At 38.2% G+C, this 18,436-nt stretch overlaps 1 protein-coding gene across 1 annotated transcript; it reads left to right on the top strand.

The window, feature by feature from the left end:
• The first annotated feature begins 1,594 nt into the window (after positions 1-1,594).
• Positions 1,595-17,156, top strand: KRBOX1 (KRAB box domain containing 1). The gene is made up of 6 exons (XM_008052001.2): positions 1,595-1,634; positions 2,570-2,652; positions 5,205-5,331; positions 6,233-6,346; positions 10,968-11,051; positions 15,914-17,156. The coding sequence occupies exons 1-6, from the start codon at positions 1,595-1,597 to the stop codon at positions 15,922-15,924; spliced, it is 459 nt and encodes a 152-aa protein (XP_008050192.2). The 3' UTR covers positions 15,925-17,156.
• The last annotated feature ends 1,280 nt before the right edge of the window (positions 17,157-18,436 follow it).

Raw genomic sequence — 18,436 nt, 5'->3', positions numbered from 1 at the left:
GGAGGTAACCACCAAGATGTGGGGTCATCCAAGATTGCTAGAAAGAATTCCAGGGCGGTCAGTGTGATGAAGTACCTCCGGCGCTGCCATTATTTTTGGGTCATGGGGGTTTGGTTTGTGAGGACCGCCGGGTGGTGCCCACAACCTCTGTTGCTGAAAGGCTGCAGAGACCGCCAGGAACCCACCGTGAGTGGGTCCGAATTGGCCTGAGAAGGACGGGATAGGGCCCCGAGGGTGGTGGACGCGACTACTGCTGCTACTGGGGTCCTCATTACTGGCTCCCGGGCCGGACTCGTGACCGTCGTCGAGAGGTGGCGCGGGTAGGCCTGGGAAGCCGGCCGCAGGCTCCCGCCCCTCGTTTCCCACTACCCAGGATATCCCGCGGCCCATTCAGATTCGGATACTGACACAGATTCGAGTTTTGACATCGAGGCCCTCAAACAGTTTTAACTGTCCACGATCCTGGACACTCAAGCAACAGAACACGCCCCTCGGTCGCTCCGGTCCCCTAGTGCAGAAACCCCAGCACTACCCCTTGGCCTCTGTAATTTTCCTCTTTTCAGCTGATTCCAGGAAACAGGTAAAATGAATAGTGTGGTCACTGTATTCGCTTGTCATGATGTATACTCAAGCTAGAAGCTTGTTACTGTCATGGAGCAGCGAAAAATTTGAGAAAAATGTTTTTCTCCCTAGGATAGAGTCTATTTTAGTTCACATATTGGAGAATGTGGAGCCCTGGGATTTGGATAGGCTCATATAAAGGTTAAATCTAAAATCTCATAAGGAGTCATACCCAGCAAGCCCCTAATACGTGTCCAGTGTTTAACCTGTGGAGATACGGAAATAATTTCTTGACCTAGTGTTCGTCACATCTTTCCTTATACTCATTATATTCTCTTAGCTCTTATTCCATTGTTATAACCTAATTGCCAAGGTTCATAATCAGCGACATCAAACATTTGGTCTCTGCCATTAGTGAACTGTGTTGGGTTGTGATTTGTTCCTCACCCTAGCTGGTTATTTATGATTTCCCCCATCGGCAAGTTGGAGGGAGTATTTTGTGTTTTGTAGGTGGCCTCTGCTGCTGCTCTGCTTCCAGATGATTTGTCCCTCACAGATTGTCAGCTGTACAGATAAGACCTTTTTCCTTAAGTCCTTTTGTTTACTATACTAATCTTATTAAGTATCCACTGTAAAGGTCATTTATTACAGATATGATGACAGTATCATGATTTTAGAGAGTTAAAGTGCACAACTAAAAGGGTTACCTATTTTCTCAGTATTGAATCCCTGCTTGTGTTACCCTGCACACAGAACAGAAACCGTCCATGAATTTAGCAGCATTACTTGTGTAGGTTTACACTGTGTTTTCTTTTAAATTCATTCTGTTTGCACCTATAGCTATTATTTCTCCACACTGGACTCCTGTGACTTTCAAGATGTCTTAATAGTCTAGCCCCTCCTAACAGCTTCGGCTTCCCCTAACTTCCTGAATGACTTTCTGGATTCTCTAAGAAGAGTCAGTGGCTGGGAGGGGAGCAGTGAACTGACTATAACATTTTTTGTCTGATGCTGTTGTAGTACCCTTCGACTTATGGCAAACTGCAGATATAGAGTTGAAATGGAAGCTATTTGTAAGACCTAAGAGTACATGCACTTTTGTATGTTTGTTTATATTCTTTTAAAATATCTCTGATCCTAACTGATGGCAGCTATTTGTATTTCAGGTCTTGTCTTTTAGTGCATAAGTCTTGCTGATTCACTTGTTAGAATGGCAGAAGGCTTACTTCCTAATGATGAACTTCTTAGCTGACCCAGAATGGGAGTTGAAACTAGTTTAAAATTGAAATTTCCATGCTTCCCTATACTTCCCTATATTTCAGACCTGGAGTATTTGGGACATGACATGAAGTTGATGGATTCCTTTGATTCAGTAGTGTTTTTCTTTCTCACCACCCACCCCCAACACTTTTATAAAATTGAATGAATATCTTATCAACCAATCTGTGTATTTAGGGGGAAAAATAGTAGTAGGGAGATGTCAAAATATTCCTAATAAACCATTTTCAAGTTCTGTTTGACTTTTATTACTTCAGTCATAGAAACTGTCCTGTCTTAATATTAAGTAGCATAGGAGGAAAATTCAGATGCTAAGGCCGTACAGTGTTTGATAGATTTCTTGTACACAACTGTTCTTATCTGTACTGTGTGGATTTTAGGGATCTTAACTGTTTGGAATTCTACTTTCTTTTCAGTCACTGTCTTTTCTGTTCCACTGTCTACCCTAGTCTTATTTACTATTATGTCTTATCTGCATTACTAAAAATTACAGTTTTCTCAGTCCACCTTCTCATCCCACATTCCTTGTATGATTTCTGCTTCCTTTCAGTATGCTTTTGTATGCCTGCTATCTCACCTCTGTGAGGACTAGGCTTGTCCCTGATAACAGGCAATAGCTGACAAATGGTAGTTTATATAGCCATCAAAACAGGATGGGTCAAAAGTTATACACAGGACTTGAAATGTTCAATAGTGTTATTGTCACTAATGTTTCTTTCTTTACCTTCAGCTCTTGAGACTTTTACCTTTACCCAAGACAGGAATAAAAGAGATCAGATAATGACAACTGTGCCGTTAGCAGCCAGGTCTCAGGTAAGCTAGACTTCTTCTACCTCTATTCATATGTATGTGTGTGTGTGCATTATGCACATATGTATATTATGCACATGCATATATAAATATATATAATATACTTTTAAATATGCATACATATTTCTTATCTAGGTTTAACTTATTACAGCACAAGTCTTAAGTGTATAGCTTATTTTTTAGAAATATATACATATATATGACCATCACTCACATCAAGATGTAGAACATTATTGACACCCCAGAAGGCCCTTGCATGCCCTGTCATAAGCAGTCCACCACCCTAAAGTTAACCACTATTCTGACCTCTATCACCATAGATTAGTTTGGTTTTTTCTTGGACTTCATATAAATGGAGTCAGTATGTACTCTTTTTGTATCTGCCATTTTTTGTTCAACATTTTGTCTGTGAACTTTTACCATGTTGTTACACATAGCAGTAGTTTGTTCTTTTTCATTTATGAATAGTTTTTCATTACAGGATTATACCACATTTTATTTATTCATTCTACTGTAGATGGGCTTTTGGTAGCTTCCCGTTTGGGACTACTATGAATAAGAATAATGTGAACATTCTTGTCTTTTGGTAAACATAGGCACTCATTTCTCTTGAGTGTATCTCTAGGAGTGAAATAGCTAGATCATAGGGTATATATTTGGTTAGTTTTAGTAGATATCGCCCAACAATTTCCCAAAATGGTTATTTCAATTTATGGCAATGTATAGTCGCTCCACATTCTTACCAATAGTTGTCATTTGTTTACAGTATCTTATTGGGGTTTTAAAATTTTCCACTTTTCCAATAAGCAATGATGCTGAACACCATTTTAAATGTTTATTGGCTACATGGATATCCTTTTATGGGCAGTCTCTGTTTAGATATTTTTTCTATTTTTCATTACATGCGGGATACTTCCCTACCCCAAGTTGTAGTAGTTCTTTCTTTATTATGGGTATAAATCCTTTGTCAGATATATGTTTTATGAAATATCTTCTCCCAATTGGTGACTGTCTTTTTTACTCTCTTAATGATGCCTTTTGATAAACAGATTTCCTTAGTCTTAATGAAGTCCAGTATATTTGTTTGTTTTGTGTAAGAAATATTTTCTTACTCAAAGGTCATGAAGATATTCTTCTGTATTTCCTTCTAGAGGATTTGTTGTTTTAACTTTCTACCTGGATCTGTGATTCATCTCAAATTAAGAATGTGGGATATAGGTCAAATTTTTTCCCCCCAAATGAATATTTAATTGATTCCAGATCATTTATTCAAAAGTCTGTCTTTTATCCACTGAATTGCATTAATTCCTGTATTATAAATTTGGTGATGATATACAGTTGCATCTGTTTTAAATTCCCTATTCAGTTCCCTTAGTCTAATTCTCTGTCTGTGAACCAACATCCAATGACAATCACTGTTGGTCAAGAAGTAAAATAATTTTGCAACTTGGAGGGTTTTCCTCCAAGGTAGTTAAAAATATATTTAGAAAAAAATAATTGACAGAACTTTCTTTGGCACCTGACTGATAGGTTCCCTTAATCTCATACTCCAGGTTAAGACCATTTCCTCTAGAGCTCTATTTTTGAAATACAGAACTAAATTCCAGGGTTTGAAAACTTTTAATAGCTGCCTTTTTAGTCCTATCTTGATCCTCATACACTAAGTTGATCTAGCCTTTCCCAAATAAGCAGTATTTTCTTATACCTGTCTATCCTCACTACCTCTCCATAAAGGTGGGATGGGTGTGGGAAGTCATTGATCTGAAAGCTTTGTGCTTGGGATAGTGGGCAAGGAGACAAGCATGAAGGAAGGAGTGGGATGAAAGCAGAACTGGGAGATGGCAGTAATATGAGTAACCAAATAACCAATGGGATATTTACAAAGTGAGGAGGGGCTTAGAGCTAAGGTGGCACCTACGCACAAGGTCAGTTCTCCTTCCTTATGTGTACTTTCATGCTCAAGCCCAAGCCCAGCTTTAATACAGCAGGTTTAGTGTCTACGTGGAAGTCGCATGTTTAGAAGCTTGGAATGGAGATATACTTGGTTCTAACTGGGAAAGTATGCCACTCTGTCTGGCTACCTTTTTTTTTTTTTGACTTGTAGTCTCACTCCGTCGCCCAGGCTGGAGCGCAGTGGCATGCTCACGGCCACCCCAGCGTCAACCTGCTGGGCTCAGGCGATCCTTCCACCTCAGCCTTCCAAGTAGTTGGAACTACAGGTGCATACTACCATGTCCAGCTAATTTTTGATGTATTGAAGAGATGAGGTCTCGCTAAGTTGCCCAGGCCGTTCTTGAACCCGTGGGCTTAGGCAGTCCATTCACCTTGGCCTCCCAAATTGCTGGGATTACAGGCTTGAGCCAGTGCACTCGGCCTGGCTGGCTACCTTTAACTCTATATCCTCTTCTTCCATCCCTGCTAAATTTTACACAACAACCCCTCAGGCACATGAAAGACCTAATATTGCATACAAAACATTGTAGGGGCCCTTCCCATTGACAGTTGACAATCAACAAAATACTGAGGTCTAGGAGAGCAGGAACTTGTCATTTCAGGAATCAGTGACTTTTGAGGATGTTGCTGTATACTTCACTAAGAAAGAATGGGCCAGCCTGGTGCCTGCTCAGAGAGCCTTGTACCGGGATGTGATGTTGGAAAACTATGGGGCTGTAGCCTTCCTAGGTAAGATTTCTGCTGCTGGTCTCTGCCTTGGTCTTCAGAGGTTAAAAGATTCTCTTATAATTATTAGCTGACCCTAAATGGCAATGTCAGAAGTTTTCAGGTAAGGAAAGCACTGGGGCTTGTTGACCTCCAAAGGACTTTCCTTACTTTTATTTTCTATTTTTTGAGTTGTAGTCTCATTCTGCTACCCAGGCTGGAGTGCAGTGGCATGCTCACGGCCACCACAGCCTCGACCTGCTGGGCTCAGGTGACCCTTCTGCCTCAGTCTTCCAAGTAGCTGGAACTACAGGCACGCACCACCATGCCTGGCTAATTTTTAAAAATTTATTGTAGAGATGAGGTCTTGCCAAGTTGCCTGGACTGGTCTCAAACCCGTGGGCTCAGGCATTCCCCTTGCCTCTGGCTCCCAAGGTGCTGGGATTACAGGAGTGAGCCACCACGCCTGGCCTTTCCTTCTATTTCTATCATAAAAGCCTCACTCCTTTCCTGTCTGCCTTAGAGGTGATTCACTGGGTATGGAGGTGATTCTCTGAGCTGTATCTTGGTACCCACAGCTTAATATTGAGCTTCCAAATCACCTTGAGAGAATTGAGTCCCTTTTTCTCCCTCTGAGATTTGCTCTTAGGAACTGTGTGTCTTTTTTCCACAATGGGATTTTCCATCCTCTGACAAAGAAGGGAAGAAATCTTGTTTTCCTTTAAACAGAAATCTGCCTCCCAGGATGTTTCAGGTTTACTTGGGAGCACTGTCCTGAGGCTTCTTCCCAGGATTCCTCCCTGTATCTCTTTAAGGTACCTAGGAATTACACTCCTCACCTCCCCTGATCATTCTTGCAGCTACAAACTGAAATTGACTCCTGTGACTCTGCTCATCACTTTTTTGTTTTCTTTCCTTCGAGCAGTGCCACACACTTCTAAACCAGCTCTGATCTCTCAGCTGGAGCAAGGGAAAGAACCCTGGTTCTCCAAGCCACAGGGGGCCCTAAGCAGGAAGGGCCAGAGAGCAGGCTCCACAGGTGAGTTAAGCAAGGGGAGTCTTCTCCAGTTTTGTCTCTTTCTTTGCCTTCATTTCATCAAAATGAAAGGTGTGTGTTCTCTGTGTCCAGCATCATGGAGTACATTGGGATCCTTGATCATGCTCTTTCTGACTGGTCGGTCATTCCTTGCTTCCCAACACCTTTAAAATGTATTACAAACACCCTGAAATGGTTTCACACACTGGGATACTTTTATCCCTTGGGAATATCTAGAAAAATTTTTCTAAGTATTTTACTGATTATGTGTGATCACCTGTTTCCAGTTTTCCCATTTTACAAAATTGATAAGTTGCTGCAGTATTATCTTGTCCGCTAACCAGTAGCACAAGTAGAAAAATTTACTTTACTTTTCATGAGAATTAATACATTAATATCTTCAAATCATTTTTATGCTGAAATATTTTAAGCTTACAATTAGTATGATTTTCCTCCCTGTTAGGATACATCTCAAAGCAAAGAAGATTTATATACTCAGCTAAAATAATATCATGTAAAATAAAATTTAAAAAGTCATCAGTGCGGGTAACACAGGAGAAAGGCTTAATTCTTTTTTTTTTTTTTAATTAATCAGTATTTTTTATTATGGTTTTGTGGGGTACAGTTAAGGGTTAGGTGTACAAGTACGTTTCATTCAGGCACCCTGTTGATAAGAGGTGTTTTCCCATCCCCAGACAGATATTTGCTACTATTAATCCATCCTGCCCCCCATAGTTTCCCAGTACCATCAGTCATTTTCTTATAGTATTACATTGGGTGTTCAAGGTCCATTATATGAGTGAGAACATGTGATATTCGGATCTTTGTTTCTGTGAGAGTTCGCTCAGTATTATAGACTCTAGTTTCATCTAGGTTGCTGCGAAATTCATGATTTTGTTCTTTTTTATGGCTGCGTAGTATTCCATCGTGTATATGTACCACATTTTTTAAATCCAGTCCTCTTTTGATGGGCAGCATAGTTGTTTCCAGGTTCTTGCTATTGTGAACAACGCTGCAATAAACATACGTGTAAGGCTTAATTCTTAATCTTTAAATATCAGTTCTCCAGGTAAGAAGTTTAAGAGCCATCTTAAATAATGTCAAATGTGCATTTTCTTTTTCTGTAGACTAATAGATTTCTATATATTTAATGTTTTTCTGTTCTTTAAAATTACTCATTTTGATGTGTAAAGCAGACTCTCATGTCCTTTTTTAAACAGCTTTCTGGAGATACAATTCACAAACCATACAATTCACCCATTAATGTATGCAATTTGGTGGTATTTAGAATAGTCACAGAGTTGCACAAGTATTACCACAATTTAGTTTTAAACCTTTCTTATCACCCCCCCCCCCACAAAAAAAGCACATATCTATTAGCAGTCACTCTCCATCCCCCTCTCCAAACTCTCAATTTTGGGCACCACTTATCTACTTTCCTTTTTCTATAGACTTGCCTATTGTGGATATTTGATATTCATGTGTTTATACCATATGGGGTCTTTTGCAAGTGACTTTCATATAATATCATGTTTCCATGGTTTATTCATTGTATAATATGTGTCAGTACCTCATTTCTTTTTATGTGTGAATAATATATTGGATAGATAATACACATTTTGCTTATTCATCATTTGATGCATTTGAGTTGGTTCTATTGTTTGGGCATTATGAGTAATGCTGCTATGAACATTAGTGTACAAGTTTTAATGCAGATATGTTTTTTCATTTCTAATGGGTACAAACTCTAGATACATACTTTCTAGTCATGGTAACTCTTTAACATTTGAAGAATGCTAAAACTTTTTCCTGAGTGGCTGAACCATTTTAATTTCTCCCAGCAACGTATGAGGGTTCCAAATTCTCCATATCTTCACAAACACTTAATATTGTCCATCTTTTTAATTAAAGCCATTCTAGTGGTGTGAAGGGATATCTCATTGTGGTTTTGATTTGAGTTTTCCTAATGACTAATGATGTTGAACATCTTTTCTTGTGTTTATTGCCGTTTGTGTATTATCTTTGGAGAAATGTCTATCCAGACCCTTTGCACATTTTTAGATTGGTTTACTTGTATTTTTATTTTTGTGTTGTAAAAGTTCTGACATATTCTAGATACTGAATCCTTATGAGATACATGATTTACAAATATTTCATTCCATTTTGTGGATTGTCTTTTCACTTTCTGTATAGTGTCCTTCGAAGCACAAAAGTTTTTAGTTTTGATAAAGTTCCTTTAGATTTTCTGTATAAAAATGATGTCATCTGCAAATATAAATAGTTTTACTTCTTCTTTTTAAATCTGAATGCCTTTTATTTTTTTCTCTTTGCCTAATTACCCTGGCTAAAACTTTCAGCACAATATTGAATAAAAGCTTCAAGAGTGGACATTCTTATCTTACTCCTTATTTAGGGGAGGGCGTTCAGTTTTTCACCATTAATTATTATGTTTGCTATTGTTTTCTTATAAATGCTTTTTATTAGGTTGTGGAAGTTTCTAATTTGTTGAGTTTTTATCATAAAATGATGTTGGCATTTGTGAAATGACATTCTGTGACTATTAAGTTAAGATAATCATATAGTTCTTATCTCTTATTCTATTCTTATGGCATATTGCATTGATTGATTTTGTATGTTGAACCTTACCTTATATTTCTTGGATAAATCACAATGAATGCAAATGTACAATCTTTTTTTATATGTTGCTGGTTTGCTCATATTTTGTTTTTGTATTTTAGTATTTTTGCTGGGTTTTTTTCTAGTAATTTCCTATTCTCTGTTTCATTTTTTTCCTCTTTAGTTTTTATTATTTACCTTTTCCTCTAGCTCTGGATTTATTTTGCTTTTGTTTTATCTTAAGAAAGTAGTATTTTACTTTCGTAAGGTGGAAGGTTGGGTTATTGGTTTGAAATTTTTCTTCTTTTTTTTTTTTTAACATTGGCAGTTATATATAGGCAGTTAATACAGGTATATGCTTTTCCCTAAGCACTGCTTTAGCTGTAAATTTTGGTATGCCATATTTTCATTTTTATTAAGCTAACATTTCTATATCACTTATGATTTCTTTGTCTCATTGATTACTTATTGAGACTTGTTTTAAAGCCTATCATATGGTCTGTCCTGGAGAATATTTTTTATGTATTTAAGAATGTGTATTTTTTTGTTGGGTAGAGTGTTCTATAGATTTCTGTTGGATTTACAGTATTGTTCAAGTCTTCTGTTTCCTTGTTGATATTCTGTCTAGTTCTGTCTATTATTGAAAGTGGGGTATTGAAGAATTCTATTATTGTTCTCTCTCTTCAATTCTTATGGTTCTTGCTTCATGTATTTCAGGGTTTCTTTTTTTTTAGGTACATATATGTTTGTAGTTAACTTTTACTGAGAGCTGGAGTGCCTATACTAATGTTAGACAAAATAGACTTCAAAACAAACATGTTACTAGAGATGAAAAGGATATTCTATAGTGGGAAATTGCTCTTAGTGAAGTAAATCTGGGTCCATTCTCCTAGAGCAACTCTTTTTGAATTGTGGTGTGCATACATCTCACCTGAGACCTTGTTAAAATGATTACCAACACCATCCGATGTACAACCTATGAATCTGCATGTTTAACAGAGCATTCCAGGTGGTTATGATACAAATGATATAAGGATCACATTTTGGGAAGTCAGTCTTGGATGGCAAAGATTTGGTGACAATATGATACATGAGTGAAGTTATTTTGGGTGGTGGATTTGATCTGTGTTCTCCAAGTCAAATACTATGTTCTCTAACTATTTTTTGAATATTACTTATGTTTCCCAAGTAAATTGTAGGCTTCCTGATAACAGGAATAGTTTCATACCTTTCACACTTCTGCCATAATGTTTTATACAAAACTACTTGATATTTTTCACTTGATAGATTAAGGAGATTTTCTTCTATCATTATTCTTCCCTGCTTTTTCTATGCCTTCTATTTAGTTTTTCCATTCCCATTTGTTTTCAGGCTTTTTACACTGTCACTCACTCCCATAGCCCATGACCTTACTTATTTAACATTTCCTATCTTTATGGCTACCTTTTTGTCTAGAACTCTCTTTGGACTTATAAACCCTGGTAAAGCTTTCTCTTCCTTTTTGGGATTCAGGATTTTTCCTTGGCTTGCTTCATGTTCTGTATGCTCTAAAGCTATTTTATAAGCATGTGAAAACTGTGTTCTAATAGAACATATTAATCTCACTTGCTGTTTAATTCAGGAAAACTATGACCCATAGGCCAAAATTGCTACCTGTCTTTTTGTGTATGGCCTGTGAGATAAGAATGGATGATTTTTTTTTTTTTTTAGTTATTGAAGGAAATCAAAAGAATAACATTTTTTAACATATGAAAATAATATGAAACTCAAATTTCAATGTCTATAAATGAAGTTTTATTGGAATACAGACTCATTCATTTATGTTTTGTCTATGACTACTTTCACATTACAACAATGAAGGTGAGTACTTGCTCCAGAAACCATGTGGCCTGAAGAGCCTAAAATATTTATCATTTAGCCTTTTACAGTGAATATTTGCTAATTCCTGGTATACATCCCTTTAATATTGCCAAGAGGTGGTATTTTTATGTATTTCTTCTTTTAACAGGTGGAAAAACCTGGACTGAGAATGAGCATTTGACTTCAAAACAAATCATTTATTTAAAACACAAAGCCTGTGGCATGGTATCAGGTGAGTGTCCAAGGGCTGGACGTGATTTTCAAGATATCTGCAAGTCAGAGGGCAAGTTAGAGAGACATAGAGGACATTTTACAAGAGAAGAAATGAATAAAAATGAGAATTATTCTGCAAAGGATATAGTCAATAATGAGAAAAGTCATATAGAAAATAGAAGCCATTCACAAAAGAAATCAGAAGGAAATATAAGTGTTAGTTCTCAGCATGAAATGCATCTGCAAGTACCAACTATACAGATTTCCTATAAATCTGATGTGTGGGACAAACATTGGAGTCACAGTTCAGACTTGTTTCAACACTGGAAAGACTACACTGGAGAAAAACCGTATCAGTGTAAGGAGTGTGGCAAAGCCTTTAGCCTTAACTCCACTTGTGTTAGGCACCAAAAGATCCATAGTAGAAAGCAACCCTATGTGTGCAAGGAGTGTGGCAAGACATTCTGGAGCAACTCCCAGTACACTGCACACCAGCGAATTCACACTGGAGAGAAGCCCTATCAGTGTAAGGAATGTGGGAAAGCCTTTAGCTTCAACTCCAGTTTTATATATCACCAAAGGATCCACACTGGGGAGCGACCCTTTGTGTGCCAAGAGTGTGGCAAGGCTTTTAGGTCCAGCTCTCACTGCACTAAACACCGACAAATCCACACTGAAGAGAAGCTCCATAAGTGTAAGGAGTGTGGCAAAGCCTTTATCTTCAAATCCGCACTGTTTAATCATCAGAGAGTGCACACTGGGGAGAAACCCTTTAAATGCAAGAACTGTGGGAAGGCCTTCAGTGAAAAAAATACTTTTATTCATCATCAGAGAATTCATACTGGTGAGAAACCATATGTGTGTAAGGAGTGTGGCAAAGCTTTTCGTGTGAATTCACAACTCATTCGCCACCAATTGCTGCACACTGGAGAGAGACCCTACCAATGTCCAGAGTGTGGGAAAACCTTCACCTGGAGCTCAAACCTCATCCAGCATCTGAAAGTTCACTCCGGAGAGAAAACCTATCAATGTAAGGAAAGTGGGAAGGCCTTCAGGCAGAAAGGCAATTTAGATAGACATCAGCAAATCCACCCTTGCAAGACAGATTTTAAAGAGAGTTTGGGATCGGAGCAGCAGCAGAGACTTCATGATAGAGAAGGATGCTATGAATGTAAGGACCGTGGAGAAATTTTTATTTGGAATTCAGATTTTATTCACCATCAGAGTGTTCACTCAGGAGGGAAACTTTTAAATGAAACTGTTAGTTCATATTTCCCACAATTGCAGGTTGTCAGGCCCTCCCTTTCTTGGTCAGCCCTCTATCTTTTTCCTCCCCAAAGGGTTTCCTCTGCTCCAGCCAGTTTTTTCTCCCCACTTGCTGCATCACACACCCTCTTACTACCTACCTCTAAGCCCTTGCTCTTTCTGCTCCCCCAGATGCCTTCCCCTCTTCTCTCCCCCTTTCTGTGATCTCTCCTGGACTTTCATAGGTCCTCTGAGGCTTACAATATTGACACTGTCTTTTGCACTCAGTCTTACATGCACCCTCCTCTACCTGCATCATTATCTTTGTGTAGATGCGGCAGTATACTTCCTACTCAGTTAGAAGCTGGGGGTTTTCTCTCCTATCGTGGACTCAGGTTTTTGTTTTTTGTCTGTTGCAGCCGAGTCATCACTTTTTCTCAAGGGCAGCAATCACATAATTAGTTGAAAAAAGGTCAAGAAATATGAGTATATTTACACTGTAAATGAATGTATGGCATGACCATTTGATGTAGATTATAGGAATGGTAGAAAGGAGCAATTGCATTCAGTTCAAGAAAGGAGAGATTCAAAACGAAACTGAAGGTATTGCTGTAAGAAATGGACCTTGTAGAGGGATGTGTATGCATAGGCTTCATAGGAAGCTGTAACCTAGTAGTAAATGGGAACTCTTTCTCTGGATTGATGCTTTCCATCCTGTGGTTCTCAAACATCTCTGCTGTTTACTTTTTCAGGAATGATTTCATTAGGGTTCCACATTCTATGATTACTAGCCATTGGGTTCATTTGACATTTCATAGGAGACGGACTTATTAAACAGAAAGTCAATTTGTTATTTTTCCATATGGAACATTTTTTCCAAAGGAATATTTGCTGTCTAGTTTTTAATCTATCTTTCTTTTTCTCCTTGCATAACTAGGTAGACTAGCTTTATGTATGTAAAGGTGTAAGCCTTTGTAGGTTGAATGCTTCTAGAATAGGGTGATGTATTGCCTCTCTTTCCCCTGCTTCCCCTTTGTGAATATTAACTTCTTTTATTATAGTCAAAGCTTATGCTTGCCTAGAAGCTGCAGTTTAGAAAAATATAAGTGAGCTAGATGTTGATGACCTTGATCCAGAATAGTCACATGTTTAGCACCCATTTCATCCAAGGGTAGAAAGTATGGACTCCAAACAAGAAGGTCCTTTAGCTGAAAGCAGCATTATCACTTGGAGAAGTGGCCTAGAGGAGAGATACTGTGAGCTGAGAAAAGAAAGTGCCTCAGTTAATGGGGTACCAAGGTTTATTTAAACAGCAGAGATGCTTGAGAACCACAGGATGGAAAGCATCAATCTAGAGAGCAGAGAGCACATCCCTGGAGGCCAGACTGCTGCCTGGAATGTGGCACTCATGGCCTGAGTACATTATTGGGTAACCACATTGCCGTGACAGATGATAGGAAATTGCATCCATGGACTATTTCTGGATATACGGTGAAAAAGAACTTGTCCTTGAGATCTGTTCTTGATATTAAGAGGAAAATTACCAGGTCAAGGGAGAGATAAAGGAGACTGAGTGCTCACATGAAACAGTCCCACATATTAAGCTGGGACCAACTGAATTATATTAATCCCAGTATATGTAATTACTAGCCTGCATGAAGCTCCTTGAGTCTGGGGCACATTGAGCCATCTAAATTACTAGGAAACTGAAAATGTTTAGCATGATGCTAAGAGATATCTTTAAAATTAACGTTGGGATGGTGAACTACACTTAAATCTCTAAGAAGCTGATATGTCATGCTGAAGAAACTGAACTTCATCTTTGGGAAGGGAAGCCAATCAGGAGTTTAAAATAGGGCTATACAATAGATTGGTGTTCTAGCAAGGTCGTTGACAGCATGGGAGGAATTAAGGGTGACTTGAAATAGAAGCCAGGAAAAGTAGATAGACCAGTTCCAAAATGGAAGTCTGTGGACCAGGGAAAATCCATGACAACATTTCTACTAATATGAAGTCAGAAAATGAGGAAGGTGTATTAGAAATCTGTGTCTATAGGAGCATATAAGTCTACATAAGATGACCCACCATTCTTGGAAATTTACATGAAGTTGTTCTTTCTCCTTTTGACATTAAACTTATGTGAAAAAACCATGCAGATTGTAGGCTTTTGTTATAGTTATACTTTGTTATTTAATGGCTTTAATTGGAAAATAAAAAGATAGCTATGCTATATTTGTTTCCTTTGCCCACCATTCAAGTTTTTAAAACTCTTTTGTGAAATCAGAAAGACAGATAACCAGTGTGATAAGGTTTTTTTGGGGATCAACTTTGGAAAACTGAGTTAGGAAGTTAAACCAGTGCCTTTCATAATATCTGTGATTAAGGATTGTCCCCCCATGCCCCTCACCAATCTTTCAGAAATGAATAAATGCTTCTATTGTACATGACTAACACATAGCTCGTGCTACGTGTGACTCATCACCTGAGTTAAAAACTGGCATAAACCCTGTGTGAGATGGGTTTACTGATCATATGCTTGGATGTCTTGGCAATGTCAAATTGCCATATAAATTTTAAAACATTTATTCTCAATTTATGCTTTCATGGACCAGTAAGAAACAATCGCAGATGGACACCAGTCCACAAACGTTTGAGTTGAAAAAGACACTGCTTTTCCTGGGATCATGGGGGCTAAAGGGAAACACATTAAGCCCTCGAGAGAGAAGTACTGTGATTGGAAAAGAACTTGGGAATTAGGAGCTGGTCTGTAGTGTAAAATTCTCAGAGAAATGACTGGAACCATCAAGAACCTTTGTTGAATAAGACTTATGCTTATTGAGATTGTGTAATTGTTTTATGTCAACTAGAATTTGTAGCTCCCAGATGACTGCAATGCAGTAAAGATAAGTTCTTAAATGATCTCTGAATATGTGGTGAAGGAGGTGTTTTGAAAATATCTGCTTGAGAGAGTGAATCAGCAAAGTTGACTAGGAGTCAGGCTTAGAAACCACTAGTTTGGGAGCTCCCCTGCAGTGTTTAGTCTGGTTATAAAATCTCTGATGTCCAGTTGTGATGGCATCAATAACTATGCCTGCTACTAGTGACCTTGAGTATCCTTGTGGGGTGCAGTGCATAAAGTCAAAGAAGAGATGGAAGGCAGGTTGTAGAGAGTGCTCAGAACAAATTGCTGGCATGGCCTGCCCTTCGCTATTGAGATCCATAAAATGTTTTGATTCCTCCCTTGTGTGAGCAGTGAGTCTGTTGTGGAAACAAGGTTGTCCAGGAAGTCTTCTTCTCAATAATAATAGAAATAACAGTAGTTGCACTACCATTTATTGAGCACTTACCATGAACCAGATCCTGTGTTGTGGACTTTATATGTTTTATCTTATTCCTACAATAAGTGTGAGGCAAGGACTCATTACTGTCAGGACTTTACAGGTAACTACACGGGGACTTATTGAGAGGATAGAATTCAAACACAGAGCATGACATCAGGATCCACACATTTGATCATGGTTGCACCACCTCCTTTATTCATGTAAGCTTACTGGTGCTTTGTACGCTAAACTAGAATATTTGCGATAAGGGATCCTAAGCTTCTCTTTCCTACTTTTGTCCATGTGCTGCTGACAGTTCTCCCATGATCCAGCTCCCATATATGTGAAGGAGCCAGCTACATCCTCTGTCAGGATTGACAGTGACTGAAGATCTTGTTCAAGAGCACTCTGTTTGAAGGGTCACTTAAATAAAAAATGAGGATAAGAAATAGAGAGCTTCGGGAGAGCAACTGTAGCCTTGGTCACAGCTTAAGGGTTGGGGAGACAATTTCCAGCCATTTTGGTTGGAAACTGATGGCACGTAAATGAATGTATGTGTGAGGACAAGACTGTGTATGTAGCAGTCTGTTGAGCTATGCAAATGTACCAAGAAGGTGACAACCACTTGGACTTGCTAAAAACTGAATTAATTTTAAGCAATACACTTGTATCTCAGTTTTATTTGATTATGACACTGATATTCTGTACCTCCAATCCTGCTCCTCCAGTAGATCCCCATTTTTATTTCTCTCTGTCCATCACTGGCCCTTGTCCATATGCACACATAATTGAACCATTATAGAGAAATGTGTTGCATTCCTTTCATTATTATCATCTTAAGCATCTTCCTCTTTCCCTAATTCTGTATACTCTTTATAATTACTGTTTGTGAATGGAAATACTCTTCTTTATTCACCTCTTCAGATTGTGAATTCTTTTTAGGTAGAAACTATGTATCATATTTTTTTCCCTCCAGCATCCATCCAGGAGGTGATAGCTCATTTTTATCAAAGTACATTGATGGGTATTAGGAAATTTCTGTTTGTGAGCTATTGTAAATAATATTGCTGTGAACAATGTCATGAGTATAGTTTTTTCCTCTTCTTTTGAATTATTTCCTTGAAATAAATTCTCAGGAATGATATTAACCAAATTCAAGAGTATAATCATTTTATGTTCTATAAACATGTTGCCATAATGCCTTTTTAAAAGATTGTGCCAATTTACATACATCAGAAATGTATGAGTACAGCATTTGATTTCAGTCTTGTCAAAACTATTATTATAATTTAAAACTTTTAAAAAACTGATATAAAAGGATATTTGTTTGCTTTTATTTATATTTCTTTACTGTTCAGTGCGTTGAACATTTTTGTTAGTTTGCTAATTTTAATTTCATTGTGAAAATTTTCCTTTTGTGTCATGTGTCTTTTAATACACTGAATTCTTAATGTTTTACATAAGAATTTGAGATCTTGAATGCAATGTATAAAAACCCAGTGTTAATCAACCTTCAGAGAAGTGATACCAACTCATTTCTACTTTATGATACATTTTAAAAATAAAATTTAATTTAAAAACATCTAACCATCTGGAATTTATTTTGAAATACCTAAAGGTATGTCCTAAGTAAATAAGTATTTCAAGACCCACTTATTTATGATGACCTCCATAATCATATGTCTAAATTCTGACATGTGAGGGAGGACCCCCGAAAAAACCCAGAATTATTTTTTGGTGGGCAGGTTTCTTGTACAGGCTTCCTCCAATAGGTAAGTGTTCCAGGAACCCATCGGCATCAGTGTACCAGCTAGTGTTGTTCTGAGAGGCTACATTCAGCTTCAATGCCAATTGTGAGGCCAAAGTTATTGGAGAAAATTTATGACCCAGAAAAACTTGTTTAATCCCTTCCCAAACAGAGGTAGATTTATAAACATGGCTGGAGGGAAAGTTTGGGAAAATGATCTCTACTACCTCCCTTCCTTCCTGGATAATTCAGGGGAAGAAGTGGAGTGTGAGGCAAGAGCATCCCGTCTGGTCTGGGAATGGGGTGACTGAACGGAGGGCCAAGTTTCTTCATCTCTGGAGTTTGCTAATCATGAGCATCAGAATAAACAGGTTATGCTACTGTGGGGATGTGGGGGCAGAGTAGCAGGAGAGGCCATTCTTTTCCTGTCATGTTTTAGCCATGAGTGGAGTTTGGCTTTAAGGGTTACAGTTTTCTAGTAGGCATAGGTAGGCTATGGAAATGGGATCCTAAAGTGGTTTGGAAAACCCAGAGCCTTCCCTGTGCTGAGAGAAATCTGTCAGATGTTGGGGTAGACTGTTTAGTGAGGACAGGTGTCTGTGCTTCTGTAGGATCACGTATGCCAAGAAAACTGCTCAGAACTAATTGGACGCCTGAGCCTAAGGGCCACCCTGTTAAAATATCTGCCTTGAAAGCCATCCATGCCAAGAAAACCTACCACCAGACCAGTAACTTTAAGGAAGGAGACGCTCTAAAAGAGAGAATCCGTACTGGAGAGTTACTGATATGATAACTGAAACAATTTCTTGACAATATCCAAGTTTTTGCTCCAGGAAGACTGAGATCTCAGAAAAACCTGTGCAGTCATAACAAAAATGGTAGTTTTACTTTTTTTAAAACTGAGTTTTGTAGCACAATGAAAATTTAAATAGCACTAATTGTTTTTTTGAATTTGTTTTAAAGATGTGGGGTACAATTCACGGTTAGGTATACAAATGTTCATTATGCAGGTACCCTTGTTGATGAGGTGGATCCCTCCCTCCCCTGGCAGTTTCCTCTCAACTGCCAGTCCCACCCCTCCTTCCCTGGCAA

This window comes from Carlito syrichta, unplaced genomic scaffold (genome assembly GCF_000164805.1).
Source record: "Carlito syrichta isolate Samal-C Ts95f unplaced genomic scaffold, Tarsius_syrichta-2.0.1 Scaffold68049, whole genome shotgun sequence".
Lineage (NCBI taxonomy): Eukaryota > Metazoa > Chordata > Mammalia > Primates > Tarsiidae > Carlito > Carlito syrichta.
Note: the sequence above shows the minus strand (reverse complement) of the source record. Positions and strands in the feature narration are given on the sequence as shown.

Excerpts from the sequence above, each read along its gene's own strand:
- KRBOX1 (XM_008052001.2), top strand. The coding sequence starts at position 1,595 with ATGGCAAACTGCAGATATAGAGTTGAAATGGAAGCTATTT. Across the intron at positions 1,635-2,569 it reads AGTTGAAATGGAAGCTATTT|CTCTTGAGACTTTTACCTTT; the intron begins GTAAGACCTAAG and ends CTTTACCTTCAG. Across the intron at positions 2,653-5,204 it reads CGTTAGCAGCCAGGTCTCAG|GAATCAGTGACTTTTGAGGA; the intron begins GTAAGCTAGACT and ends TTGTCATTTCAG.